At 44.8% G+C, this 15,258-nt stretch overlaps 1 protein-coding gene across 7 annotated transcripts in view; it reads left to right on the top strand.

The window, feature by feature from the left end:
• Positions 1–15,258, top strand: part of ADGRF5 (adhesion G protein-coupled receptor F5) — a 103,810-nt gene that overhangs the window by 45,609 nt on the left and 42,943 nt on the right. For all 7 annotated transcript variants that reach the window (XM_059178183.1, XM_059178187.1, XM_059178186.1 and 4 more), the window contains exon 3: positions 4,705–4,759. In XM_059178183.1, coding sequence (XP_059034166.1) covers positions 4,705–4,759 — 55 coding nt within the window. The remainder of the gene's footprint in view (positions 1–4,704; positions 4,760–15,258) is intronic.

The following is a 15,258-nucleotide window of genomic DNA, read 5'->3' as shown; positions in this document are numbered from 1 at the left end:
AGCCAGTGACCCCCAAAACTACTGGTGGAGTTCAGACTCCATCTTCTGGGAAACTCCCACTGCCACTCCAGAGGGCCCCACTTTCCCTCTTTAGATCTGCCTTTGAGATATAATATCTTCGTACAACCCAAAGGCCAAAGACCCCCTCATTGGAGAGATGAACTCCAACCTCCCTCATCAGCTTATCGTCCCCTAAGCTGCCACTCAGTTCCCAAGGCTGACCTTCTACCATTTTAAATGCAACATGTAGTAATGAGCTTTTAAAAACATGTCTGTGGTAAACGTGTACGCAATTTACCATCCTAACTGCATTTAAGTGAATAGTTCAGTAGTCTTAAATAGATCCACATTCCCATGCAACCTATCTGCAGAACTTTTTCACCCTGCAAAACTGAAAATCAGAGTGTCTGGGTGGCTCAATCAGATGAACCTTTGCCTTCAGCTCAGGTCATGAGCTCAGGGTCCTGGGATTAAGCCCCACATTGGGCTCCCTGCTCAGCGGGGAACCTGCTTCTCCCTCTCCTCCTTGCTTGTGCTCTCTCTTGCTGTCTCTCTCTCTCAAATAATAAAGAAAATATATTTTTTAAAAAAACCCTGAAAATCACTACCTATTAAACAACTTCCCATTTCCCCTTTCCCCCAGCTCCTGGCAACTGCTATCGTACTTCCTCCCTATGACTTCGAGTACTTGAAGTCCCTTGTGTGAGTGGAATCATACAGTATTTGCCCTTACGTGACTAACTGATTTCACTTCGCAGAATGTCCTAAAAATTTACCTCTGTGGTAATAGGCCTGAGAATTTCCTTCCTTTCTTAAGTCTGAATAATGACCCATTGTATGTATATCCCACATTTTGTTTACCCATTATCCATTCATGGACACTTGGGTTGCTTTCTAGGCTATCCTGAATGATGCGGGGCTCTGGGTTTGTGCGCGCAAATATGGGGTGACGGGCTTTGAAAGTGCGATAATGTAGTTTCTCCGACTTCGGTGTGTGCATTAACCCATTTGCACACCCTATTAAGATGCAGAATTCAACTCAGGAAGTCTGCGGTGGGACCTGGATGTGGCCTTTCTGACAGGTTGCCCTTGATCCTGCTCGCATGATGGCCCTTTGAGCAGCTGTGGGCCTTCAACCTCAATATTACAGGAGTTTGAAGCCTGGCTCTGTCAGCTTTGGAAATTTCTTCATCCAGTTTCTTCATCTCCCTGAACCTGCCTCCTCTGCACACAGTGAGAGTAAATAGTATCTCTTCACTGGTTTGTCATGAGGATTAGATATTCTCATACACAAACGTACGACTGGGCACAGTGACTGGCGCAGAACAAGAACTTCAGACTTGGGGGTCACTTCTCCTATGCTAGTACTAATCAACCCATGTTAGTACGCCTCTGTGAGGAGACATCCTGCCGAGAGCTTGGCTGAGACAAATATCTAACCAGAGGCAAAGATGTTATATGGGGGATTCCAAGAAAAAGAGGAGCGAGTGACAGGGCCTTGGTGAAGAGGACTGAGATCTGGCCACCTCCGGAGACCTTGTTTGTCATCCTGTTCCCTGGGATAATGTTTTCTACCCATAAAATGCCACCTCTTCATTCCTGACAGATTGTCCACGCCCACTTCAGGCTCCTCTCTCTCCCTCACACACAATTATTTGAAAGTTATCATGTCCAAAAGGTGGGGCATTTCCTGGAATTGGTGACCTTGTGTCTTCCAGCTGAGACTTGGCCATAAGGAAATCCCCTTTGCACAGAGGTGGCCATTGTCCTCAGCTACTCATCCGGGTACCTCCATGTGGACAAGCAGAGGGAGGCCCCCTGGATGTTCTGTTTTCTTGTCTGAAGTAAATACTTCATCTGGCAAGATCTATGCTCCCTGGAAAGTTCTTCTCAGCACCCGATGTTTAAGAAAAAAGACAAGTGCCAGAGTCACAGATGCCCCCGAACTGGGGTCACATGAGGACTCAGGAGGGCAAGGATGGCCCCTGGCGAGCCTCAAGCTGGCTGGACACACGCCACTGCCAGAAACTGTCCAAGCCTCTGGTATGCCTCATAACAGAGCCTTCCATAGCATAAGACACTGAGCCTTAGAGAAAGTGAATGACTTTTCCAGCTACGAAGGAGAGGAGGCTCTGGGATTCCAGAGCGGGTGGGACTGTCGCATTTGCCTTTGTTGAAATCCAGGCCCCATGACCGGGCAGCCCCTCTCTTTGTACCTTCTCATATCTGGGAGGGCCAAGGGTATGCACCATCATCACCACCACTAGGGGTCTCCTCAGACACTTGATCACTTTTAGTTTTTTCCTCCATTTTCCCCAAAGACTGCAGGGCTTAAAGTAAGCAAGTAGGTTATTCTCACAAGAAGTTGTGCCTCCTCACTGGACAATAGAGGCCATAGGTGACGAAGCTGCAGGAGCCCACTTTGCGGAGACGTCCCTTGATGCTTCCAGTTAATCACCATCAGGATGCGGAGAAGAAAGAGCAAAAAAGTAACATTTCTCAAAAGATGGCCTCATGTTTAAAAGGCGGCTTTTGTCACCATACCCCAGCCCTGCTCAACTGGATTGGGGAGTGGAAGGAAGGGATCCTCATGGTTGCAGATTGAAATGCTGTGTACCAGGGAAAGGACTGCACCTTGATCTTTTTTAACCTCAATTCTTTAGTCCCCCAGAGATTGGAGAAGATGAAATCAAGACGTTGGCAAGGTTCCCAAAGGTGACCGCCAGTGGTCACCTTCTCCTGGGCTGAGTCCCTCAAATCACAGCCCATGAAGAGTGCACTGAGAGGTCTTCCTGGTGGCTCCCCCCTCCTTGTGCCCAGGCCCCAGGGAGGATGGACACAGGAATGCAGCGGAAAATCCTTTCCTTCTGCCTGGGAGCAGAGCCAAAGCAGGCTCCAGGGGAAGCTGGACAGGAACCAGCCCTATGCATTGATTTTGCTCCCTCTTGGTTCCTGTGCATTTAAATATGGCTAAAAAAAAAAAAAAAAAAAAAACCATTACAAACGAGATAGCAACTGGGCTTTGTAAATTCCAATCGTCTTGCATCATTCCTCTCTTTGTTGCTCCAAGGACATTTGTGAACTGTCGGGTATGTGGCCCCTCTACAGATCATGGATGTTAATACTGTCATTGAAAAGCAGGAGGGAATAGGAGGAGGCAACAGAGAAAGGATAAGGTTCTGAGACAGACCCACAGTTCCTTGGGGTGTCTCCTGATAGATCACTCATTGCCTGTATGGACAAATGTAGACTCTGGAGCCAGACTAGGTGAGTTTGAGTCCTGGTTCTGCCCTTAAAGTCTGTGTGTGCTTAAGCGACTCATTTGACCTCTGCCACTGTGCTTTCTCATCTGTGTATGTGGATAATAATAGTATCAGTGTCTTAGATTGTCGTGAGGATTAAATAGCTCAGCACACATCAACTTAACAGTGCCTGGCGCAGGGGTGTTGAATACATCTCAAAAATTATTATTTTGGGGGCCCTTGGGTGGCTCAGTCAGTTAAGCATCTACCTTTGGCTCGGGTCATGATACCCTGGTATCAAGCCCCAAGTCAGGCTTCCTGCTCAGTGGGGAGTCTGCTTCTCCCTCTCCCTCTGCCGTTCCCGCTGTTTGTGCTCTCTCTCTCTCAAATAAATAAATAAAATCTTTTTAAAAAAGAATTATTTATTATTACTATTATTTATCATGATAATTATTATTATCATTGTCATTATGATGAGAGACAACTAGGAACTAATGGTAGACATCACAGATGCTAGAACGAGCTCTGCCCTGGGGGGTGTTCATAGGTATGTGGAGTTTGTGGTAAAGGACACACCCCAAAGGGTAGGGGCTATCTGGCTCTTCCATTGAGCCTTGAAGGGAGTTTGTATTAGGAAGCACATCCTAGCAGGGATAAACTAGGAAGGCATGGTTGGGTCAAGGTGTGGTTACCTGCTGCAGAATTGGCACAGATCCCAATAGCAAAGCCAGTCAAAGTCAGTTCTTTGACTTTGACAAAGAATCTGCATGACACCAGGAGAAGAGCTTTCTAGAGACAAAGTCAATGGCAGTGTGCGTGAAGGGGTCCATGTGAATGGTGCCCCCAGAAGAGTGTGACATGGTCCCAGAATAGCACTTCGGACGTCTTCCTAATTTCTCAGTGCTTTACATTTGTTAATCATTTGATCCTTATGACAACCTCGTGAGGTAGACTGTTCCTCTCGCTATATTATAGATGAGTGCTGAAGCACAGAGAGGTTAAATAACTTGCCCACTGTCACATAGCCATTTTATGGCACAGCTAGGATTTGAACTCAATGTCTGCAGAGTCCTTGCTCTTAACGATTCTATTATATGATACAATTCAACATGACTAGAGGCTAACTATGTGTCACATGGCAGTTCATTTAATTCTCATAAGAGTCCTATGAGTGCACTAATTTTATTATTCTATTTTGCTGAAAAGAAAACTGAGGCTCAGAAAGAAGTTCCTTGAGGTCTCAGATATGGTGATTTGGGGTTCGTCTCCTGCGTCTGGAGAACGGTCTCTAAAATGAATGCCAGCTCACATTACAGAATACCTGCCATTCACAGGACACAAGCTTCTTCCTGGGATCCTCAGCCCTCCGCTCAGCTCTGACATTTCAGGCCATGTGAGCAGAAAGTCATGAAGAAAAGATACCTCTGACATTAACTGATGGTTTCCTAAAATGTTCTTTCAGATTCTCCATGAACATGAACCAGCAGGGAAGGACTCACTAAGGCAGAAACGAGCAGGTATGTAACCTCTTTGCTTGGCAGTTTCTTCTAGTAAGTCTGACCAAATGACATTTTACTGTGACTTTCCCAACCCTGTCATCCACATAATTCAGTCTGCAAGTGCATCATGGTTCAATTTCTAGAAGTAATTAGAAGGAACTCCATTCCCTACTCGACCCTAATGACATTCAGTGGACCTCAGCAACACATTATAAGCCCCTCATTTCCTCCCTCACTGCTCTCCTGAAATCCTGAAGAGTCTGTTTCCAATGGCTCTCTCCTCAGCTCCCAACTTCCTCATGGTAACCTTTCAAAGCTCCAATCTGATTCCACTATTTTCCTGCACAAAATCTTCGATGAGCTCCCAGTTGCCTTGGAGAGAAAAATCCAGTCACCTGTTAGCCTTGCCAGACATCACGTGACCTTCCCACTTGTTCTCCTTCTGTTTCCTTTCACATGGTCACTGCCCCACCCGCCACCTACTTTGTTGTCTGGGGGACTCCAAGCCGAGTCTCTATTCACACGGTCTCCTGCCACGTAAGGCTTTCCACTGATGCTCCAGACAGGGAGGGGCTGTTTCTCTGGGTTCCCACTGCCCTTGTTACATTCCCAGAGCACAAGATCTGTCCCAGGGCATTGTAATTATTTTACTTCCTGTGTGTCATTCCCAGGAGACAGGCATTCTCTTGAGCCCTCTTCATCACTGTAACCTGGCATTGAGCCCAGTTTCTCAGTAACTGAGTTAACAAATGAAGAGAGTGTGTGTCCTTGTCACAGCTGCTCCTTTGTGAGTTGAGGACACGTTCCTATCGCTAAAAGTCCGCTGTCTTAATGTCGGTACTAACTCTGGAGAAGGTAGAACTTCTTAACTTTAGGATTAGGACTGATTCAAGTCCAGGTGTGCTGTGGCTTGGTCTGTTCAGTCTTGTGGTCCACAAGAGTCCAGAAGCTGCCAAAGAGAGTGGGCTTACCCTGAGGCTGGGATAAAGGTGTCTCTTAGAGCCTTCCAGAACAGCAGCCAGCTCCAACTTTGCTCCATTGCTTGAAATGACAATTTTTTTTTTAATTTTTTATTTTTTATAAACATATATTTTTATCCCCAGGGGTACAGGTCTGTGAATCACCAGGTTTACACACTTCACAGCACTCACCAAATCACATACCCTCCCCAATGTCCATAATCCCACCCCCTTCTCCCAAACCCCCTCCCCCCGGCAACCCTCAGTTTGTTTTGTGAGATTAAGAGTCGCTTATGGTTTGTCTCCCTCCCAATCCCATCTTGTTTCATTTATTCTTCTTCTACCCACTTAAGCCTCCATGTTGCATCACCACTTCCTCATATCAGGGAGATCATATGATAGTTGTCTTTCTCTGCTTGACTTATTTCGCTAAGCATGATACGCTCTAGTTCCATCCATGTTGTTGCAAATGGCAAGATTTCATTTCTTTTGATGGCTGCATAGTATTCCATTGTGTATATATACCACATCTTCTTGATCCATTCATCTGTTGATGGACATCTAGGTTCTTTCCATAGTTTGGCTATTGTGGACATTGCTGCTATAAACATTCGGGTGCATGTGTCCCTTTGGATCACTACATTTGTATCTTTAGGGTAAATACCCAATAGTGCAATTGCTGGGTCATAGGGCAGTTCTATTTTCAACATTTTGAGGAACCTCCATGCTGTTTTCCAGAGTGGCTGCACCAGCTTGCATTCCCACCAACAGTGTAGGAGGGTTCCCCTTTCTCCGCATCCTCGCCAGCATCTGTCATTTCCTGACTTGTTGATTTTAGCCATTCTGACTGGTGTGAGGTGCTATCTCATTGTGGTTTTGATTTGTATTTCCCTGATGCCGAGTGATATGGAGCACTTTTTCATGTGTCTGTTCGCCATCTGGATATCTTCTTTGCAGAAATGTCTGTTCATGTCTTCTGCCCATTTCTTGATTGGATTATTTGTTCTTTGGGTGTTGAGTTTGCTAAGTTCTTTATAGATTCTGGACACTAGTCCTTTATCTGATATGTCATTTTAATTATATTTTGTTGAGGTCTCAAAATGTTCACTGGAAGGTCACACCTTCATTTTTTCTTCTTTTGCCTTTCTTTCTTTCTGCTTTAGCTCTGTGTTATATCCACACACCTTTGCTCTCCCACTCCCCTCCTTCCCTAAAGCGATCTGAAGCACACTTTCCCTGCTTTAAACAAGCAACAGGACATGGACTCCAGTCCCTGAGTCCCCCTTGCAGTCTGTGACATCAACAGAGCTGGAGATGTCCCCATTCGGTATTCTGAAAGACTTTTCTTTTAAGATCAGACTGTTTGTGGATGAGTTCTAGCCCCAGGCTTCTACCAGGCTCTTGCGGGCCTCAGCTTCCTCGGGGATAGTTGGTGACTGTTGAGTTGTAAAAGGAATGTCTTCCTGTCCTTCCTGGCCCGGCTATTTATGACTGTGGTGACATCGTGAGAGGTTAGCCTTTGGGGGAGGAAACCACTTCTACGTCTAAGGATTTTGACATACCAAAATTTTCCAGATGTGCTTTCATTAAAAACAATCATCATGATGATAAATTACCATAAAAACCTGTTTTCTATTTATTGGACATGATCCTCTGTGCTCTTTGGCCTCTGGAGTCATTATAGAAGTGTTAATGGCTCAAGGCATTGTCTGCAGGAGATGAGTTGGCTTTGGTACTTTTACAAAATCTCCAAAGAAATGGCCATGGAAAGACCCAGGCGTTAGACCACACAGAGCTGGGGTGGGAGTTGAAAGAGAGAGCACGGCTGTCCCGGAAAACCATGAAAGAAACCAGCAGAAGGATTACAGTTAGCAGATGCCTCACGGAGGTGTCTGTGTTCTACTTGTTGTATTAGCTCAGTGAGGCGAGAGGATTGAGCTCTGATTTTCAGGGTGATAACCCCTTTCACATATAAACTCATCCTCCCCTTCTGGGACTTAAGGCCAGAAAGGGACAAACAAAGATTCCAAGAGAAAGAGGATCCTCAAAAGGATTGTCCTTTTGAGGCACTGGATCAGATCCTTAGGATTTGGGATCAAATCATCCTGAGAAGTAGGATCAACCCTCCCATTTATGCTCAGAGCCCTTTAGACTGCTTTCTAAGTTACTCTGGTTAGCTGTGTAACTTCAGGGTCCCTTGATACACACACATGGGTATATATGTGTATTACGTATATGTCATATATATATACATATTACACACAGACATATGTATGCATACAAATATATATGAGTGATTATTTTACAGGGTTGTTGATATTGGATAGTATTATGTACTTACTATTTAAATGTTACTAGTGTTATCTAGGGGTTTGCTTGATTTGGGGATTTTTTAAAAATATAAACACAGGGGCTCCTGGGTGGCTCAGATGGTTGGGTTACTGCATTCTGCTCAGGTCATGGTCCCGGGATCCTGGGATCGAGTCCTGCATGCATCAGGCTCCCTGCTCAGTGGGGAGCCTGCTTCTCCCTCTCTCTGTCTCTCATGAATAAGTAAATAAAATCTTTAAAAAAATAATAAGATAAAAGAAAATTTTTTTAAAAACTAGAAACAGATTTATTTATAAATATACTATTGAATCTGAAGGAGCCTGAAATATCCCAGGTACAGAGAAAGTCCCATATAACCACTGAAGGCAGGAGGAGGAATGCCGGGAGATACAAGTTAGTGTTTTTGGAAAAGTATTTCAGAACTCGGTTGGGGAAGAGAAGTCTGCACAAAAACCCGGAGGCCAGAGGCCAGAAGAAGGGTGGACCGGCCAGTTAGAGCAGAGAGGCCTCAGGGGAGCAGAGGGAAATAAGAATGGGATGGAAGACCATCCCTGGCCCTGGCCCCTCGAGGGAAACAGGAAAGGAGAAAGGGGAACGCTTGTGAAGGATATTATGACAAGTGGATCAAAAGGACTTGGAGACAGCTTTGACATGGGGTGATGGGTAGCAGTGATCCATGTGACATTCCGGGAGCGCACAGACCTGAACATCTGGGGGATGTGGAGACCTGAGGTAGAATCCGGTGTTGGAATGGAGATCTCATCTTGGAGGTTTGTCAGTCAGCTCCCAGTTGAGTCTTACCGGTATTCTTCCTAGGGGAGCAAGAGCAGAAGTTTCTTCTTGGTTAGCAGTAACACAAGTGTGTTATCTAGGTGTCTTTGTGACGTTCTCCATGCCAGGTTTCCAAGCTTTGTTGGGAATGTTCTTGGGTCCTGGGCAGAAAAGCCCTCATGGGTTCTTCTTTGGCTTCAAAAGGAATGGCTGACAGCAGACCCATTTTCGAGAAAGGGAGGAAGAGATGTCCTATCCTCATGCTGGAGGTTCTTCATGCTCATACCTGCCTAGTGAGAGAATTGGGTGGTTGGCTGCCGGGGTGGGAATCGCGATCTTTCTGCAGACCTGGCAGCCCCAGCCTGTGCTGGCCCTTCTTCATCTGGGTCCATGAAATGCTGTGCATTTTCCAGTTAAGGAACACATTTGGGGGATTTGTGGCCTTCATCTTCCTTAGGATAGCATGTGGTATTTTGTACACTTAACCCAGAGAAGGATGACAAGGCTAAGAAGCCGCCACCCTCGGTGGTTTGAGGGTTGACCCTCCATGTGCTGGGAATCCTTCTTTCTTTTAATTTCTGAATAGTGTGGTATGTCTGCTTACCCATCTCAAAGGTGAGACCCGACTAGAATAGCATTAGCTCTTCTTGTCCTACCAGCAGACATCTGCGTGCCATATGGCCATCACATTTATTATAATTTATATTCTTATTTCTACCTGCTGTTTCAGACTGATTACTCTATGCCATACAACTGGCTAGGGGTCTCCATTCCAACTTCTTAGCATCAACTCTGCAAAGAATATATGACCCCTGTTTGACACATGGCAAAGAGTGGCTCACAGAGGTTTAATGGCCCAGGAAAGAAGACACTTGACCCCATCTCACTCTGACTCCAAAGTCCATGCTTGCAAGGCAGACTTAAGAGTTTTCAACATGGGTTTCTGGCTCTTGCCTGCGAGATTCGAGGCCATGATTATGAGAGCAGCTTTGTAGGGGAAGGAGGAAGGAGCACTGTCTTCATCTTCGTAGGAAAAGAATTTTACATAGGACTGACTTTGATGACTCGGGTATATGACAAACTGGGAGAATTGATTACTTTCTCCATTACAGCCCGATGGTCTATGACACACTGTGCCGCCTATGCTCTCCTCCGTCGACACCTGCCAGCGAGCCCAGCCTGGGGGTTCTGGTAGTTTTCCCGTGCATGAACAAACCTTTCTAAAGCCTAAAGGGAGGACATGATCCTCGGACTCTCTCCTGACAACGGTACAATAGGATACAGGTGTTCCTGCCAAATTGCTCCCTACTAGAACATACTAAGAAACAAGCAGAAGAACAGGCACCTTTTAATATTTACCCACTATGAGACTAAGGGTGAGAACAACAGGGCCAGATCTTCAGTGATAAAGAGGCATTGTCTCTTTGGGTCAACAGAAAAAAATCACATCAATCTCATTTCTCTTGTGTGAAGTCAGCAGCCTTCATTCTTTTGCAGGTGGGAGATTAATTTACACATAGACTTAGGCTCCAACTTCTGAGAAGCTGTAATTCCCATTAGAGTGGCCAGGCAAAAATACGATTGTTTGCTTAAACAGCTGTGATTAAGACCCAGAACTACTTGTCACAGTTTGGGGCCAACTTTCCAGAAATGTGTCTTTAAGATAAGTGCTGTGTGGCGGGCAGCGGTTTCTGGGAAAGGAGAGGGGAAATCCTGGCTGGTCTGTGTCTCGGGGCCTGCCAATAGGCTCTGTTTGTGACACCAATGACACCTGGAATGTGCTACCTTCACTTGGGGCACCGGTGGGTCAGAAAAGTTCAGGCAAACAGCATCAGACCACAAGAGCCTGAGAAAAAGCAAACATGTTAAACTCTCTGGAATCAGATGCTCCAGGAGGAGGAGCACAGAAGGACCTCTGAAGGACAGGTTCACCCAGAGGTGGGAAAACCATCCTCTGTTCTTCACGAGTCCCTTAGTAGCCTGGAGCAGCACCCAGAACATCACTCTCCCCAGCTCTGAAGTCCTCAGATTTGGGAGACACCAGGCCAGCAGGATGTGGCATTTTTTTAATCCCAAACTATGGGCCTACCTTGGGGGCTGTGAGCAGAGTGTGCCTCCGGGCCCATCCCCAGGGAGGTCACACTGACACCTGAGCAGCTGAGCTACTTTCCTTGAAGTCAGACACTGGCCATGTGACCTTACAGGGGCAAGAGGCCCGGTGGCAGCTCCATGTGTCTTGCCCGTGGGGCTGTGACACTGGAGACCACCTGGATCGGGAAGGACAGCTTGCTGCTCCTCAGATGAGCTGTGGAAATCACTGTCCCCGGGGTTTTTGTGCTTACTTGTGCTTCCTGGGGACATAGTCCCCAAATAACCCCAAGGCACCTTGTTTCATCTGCATCTTTGGCCAGCATTTACTGCTCTAGAAAAGTCTTATCTAACCTTTTTTTTTTTTTTAAGATTTTATTTATTTATTTATTTATTTATTTATTTAACAGAGAGAGAGAGAGAATGAGAGAACACAAGCAGGGGAAGGGAGAAGCAGGCTTCCCTTCGAGCAGGGGGCCCTGGGCGGGGCTGGATCCCAGCACCCTGGGATCAGGACCTGATCAGAAGGCAGGTGCTTAATGACTGAGCCACCCGGGTGTCCCTTGTCTAAGCATTCTACAAAAAAACCCACTCTACCCTCATTGTGCCTGCCGCTCTGTTTTCTTACCCTGCTTTATTGTCTCCATGCCCTTCAGAACTGCCGACACTGAAGTTTCAACTTACTTTTACCTCCTTTCAACCTTACTTTTACATGAGAATGGAAGATCCATGGAAGGAGAGATTCTCCTCTTTTATTTACCCCATGCACCCAGGATCTAGCACAGTGCCTGGGAAGCAGGCACTCAATAAATAGTAAAGTTACTCTGACTCAATATATCAATAAATTAAGGCACAAGTGCATAAACCTAGCAAGACTTCACGTCAAAATTCATGAGTGCCAATGGCAATGAGTCACTGCCTTCTTCCTCAGTGTGGATTTCTAAGACATTGGTGATGCTGAAACAAAAAGAACAAAATTTTAGGTAATTCTTCCATTTATTATGAATAGTTTTGCCTTTGAATATGCTGTTAATTTAAAATTCACTTTGAGAATTGTGCACTAGTTCTAAAGATACGTTTAATAATAATGCCTTACTTTTTTTTTCTGTTTATAGTACAGAGGTTTATAAGGGGTTTACAAAGCGATCACTTTCATTATCTTCTTCCATTGGAACTGTGGCAGGGAATGGTTAAAACAAAATGGACTTTAGAGTCAGAAAGATGTGGTTTCAAATCCCAGTTTTTAAGGTTTGTTATTCATGGAGCTTCATGAATAACATTAAACCTCAGATTTACCATCTGCAAAATGGGTACACATGCACTCTCCTCATGACCCCAGAACCTACTGGGCAGTGAATACATGGCAACTGCTGTTATGATTATTACTTTTATTATGAGTACTTTTGATCCATCTGGTATGACGGAAGAAAGAGGTGAACACATATGCTTGGAGACCATGTTGTTTATCCCCATAGAAGCAGCAGCAGGAGGCATCTAGGGGGAAAAAAAAGGCAAAGCAAAAGTAAAAACAAACCGAACAGACAATAAAACACACACACACAGACACACACACACACACACACACACACACACCAGAAACAAGTTTAGGTGCTAATATTGACTCTCCAGGACTACCTTACCTTCTTGGTTTCCTCATTTGGATTAAAATATTAAATCCCAACCTTGTCTGATCACCAGAATCACCAGTGGGAATTGGGGGGAAAAATTACAGATTTCTGGGCCTCATCCATTAAGATATTTACTTTGGCTTGGGGTGCCTGGATGGCTCAGTGGGTTAAAGCCTCTGCCTTCAGCTCGGGTCATGATCCCAGGGTCCTGGGATCGAGCCCCACATCGGGCTCTCTGCTCAGCAGGGAGCCTTCTTACCCCTCCCCTCTCTCTCTGCCTGCCTCTCTGCCTACTTGTGATCTCTGTCAGTCAAAAATAAATAAAATCTTTAAAAAAAAAAAAAGATTTTACTTTGGCTCACCTGGCTTGAGGTTCCAAAGTATGTATGTGTGTTGCACTCCCTAGGTGTGCATAATCGTCAGTCAAGTGTGCTGATGACTGAAATAGATGACTTCCAAGAGCAGGCTTGTAGTCTTCTGAGTTACTATGGTGGCATAGAGTCTGTTTTGAAGAACTGACTATTTCATGCTGAAGACTGTTCCTTCTCTAGTGGAGATCCCCATCCTTGCCTGTCTCTAGGGGGCAGTGTCGCTTAGGTGGAAGGTTCCTCTGAAACTCCTACAGAAGTTGAAGAACATAAAAGGTAGCCAAGAGGAAGAGGTTCTTGGAGGCTGCTTCTTTCATTAGAATTGCACAAATCCCCTAGAAGAGAATTTGCTCAAGTCACAGGAACTGTCCTCTTAGTATGTTAAGCTTTTGGCTAAGCTCCTTGTAAGGTCTCACCGGAAAGACTGCCTTGGTTTCCGTGGGGAGTGAGGATATGGGTGAATCACCATGGGTTTTCCAGGCACAGGTTTGTTCTGCGATTACGTCTGAAAAGAATGCCAAGAGGTGGGCTCGTGGATGAGCATAGGAATGGCGCTCCGGCCGGGGCTGAGCCATGCTGGGGTCAGACCCTGGGACGCAACCACACAGGTGGTGAAGTGGGGGATGTGGGATTGTTATTGACTTCACTCTTCCAGAAAGCCCTACCGTCTAGGATATCCTGTTTACATTCCGGGGACGAGATAGACTGCCTAGGGCAAAGAGACTCTTGGAGCCGAATCTGCTGCAGGGTGTAAACATTACTGCCTTACTTTTCAGGAAAAAGAATGTGCTCCAAGGCAGACCTTGTAAATATGCCACCACCCCTCCTCACACGTATTCCCAGCAGGCAACATACCATGTCTAGAGTTAAGATCACATGAATTAAGATTAACGGTTCTTCCATAAGCTTGTTTTCATCACAGAACCATTGAATCAGAAAGAAAACAGGAAATTTGAGACATGGCCATGGTATCATGACAGACTGTGCTTCTGCACTGGGTTTTAAAAGTCACTTTGTTCTACTTGTAATTACATTCTTGTGAGCAGGAAATATACCTTAAGATATATTCTTTATTCTGAAAAAGTTAGCAAAGACTTTTTTATTTTTTGTATATTTTTGTATTTTTTTAAATTTAATTTTATTTTTTCAGTGTTCCAGAATTCATTGTTTATGCACCATATCCAGTGCTCCATGCAATACGTGCCCTCCATAATACCCACTACTAGGCTTACCCATCCCTCCCATGCCCCTCCCCTCCAAAACCCTCAGTTTGTTTCTCAGAGTCCACAGTCTCTCGTGCTTTTTCACAGTTTGAATTAATTACAGCAAGTTGAGTGATGCATGTCAAAATGAAATAATTCTCAGAAAGATTGATGAATAAAACCAACCTCTAAGACATAGTTTAACCCTATAAGTAAACAGATATAAGAGCTTTCCACAACAAAAATGTATTCATTGGTATTTCCCATAACAAACTTACTCTATTTTAGTGCTTCTCATCAATATTTCTAGGGAAATTTTAAATAAATCTGGCAATATTGTGGGAAAATTCTTTGCCCTTTTAGAAAACAGACCTAGAATTTTAATTTATGGCAAAATATACATCACACTTCCAGATTTGACTTAAATTTTGAAGTAATAGTTTTGCAAGTATTCACTAAACATTTCCTTATTTTGGCTGACAAGAGAGAATAAGCTGCAACTTTTCTTCTTAATTCATCTGTGTAAAAAAATTCTCCTAAACTTTGAAGGTTCATCATGAACTATGAAACTAGCCCTTGGCTTCTGCTCCTGTTATGTATTTCAGCCAAGAATGAGCCAAAGATTCTGGCAGGGACAGAGAGGTGAGTGTGTGGCTCTCTCAAGAGGGTCATAATTTTAACAAGAACTGGTTGGGCACACATTTATTACGTGGTGAGCTCCATGCCAGATGGAGTAAAGCCAGGAGAACTGAGAGAAATAGTTCCTGCCCTTGCGAAGCTTACCATTAGTGAATCAGACATGTTGTAATACAGGAAACTATGAAAGAACATTCTTGTATGTATATTGTCTGGCTTGCCTGGGGTGGGTATGTGTTGGACATCAAATGTGTCTAGGACACCAGTCCATCAACCTGGAGACAATTTGGAAAGGCAATGAAGAGCAGGAGATATCTTTTATTTTACATTCTGACTTGTGAATTTTGCTTTCATTGAGTGCCTATCCTGTTCTGGACACTACAGAGATACACAGTAAGAAGTAAGAGCTCAGGCTGTGTGCATAGGCAAAGAGCAAAGGGAATTAACTGGATGACTTTTCCCAGAGGTCTTCAAGCCATGCATAGTCCAGGTCTCAAAATGCATATATGTCAATTGAATGGTGTAGAAAACATG

This window comes from Mustela lutreola, chromosome 6 (assembly GCF_030435805.1).
Source record: "Mustela lutreola isolate mMusLut2 chromosome 6, mMusLut2.pri, whole genome shotgun sequence".
Classification (NCBI taxonomy): Eukaryota; Metazoa; Chordata; class Mammalia; order Carnivora; family Mustelidae; genus Mustela; species Mustela lutreola.
Note: the sequence above shows the minus strand (reverse complement) of the source record. Positions and strands in the feature narration are given on the sequence as shown.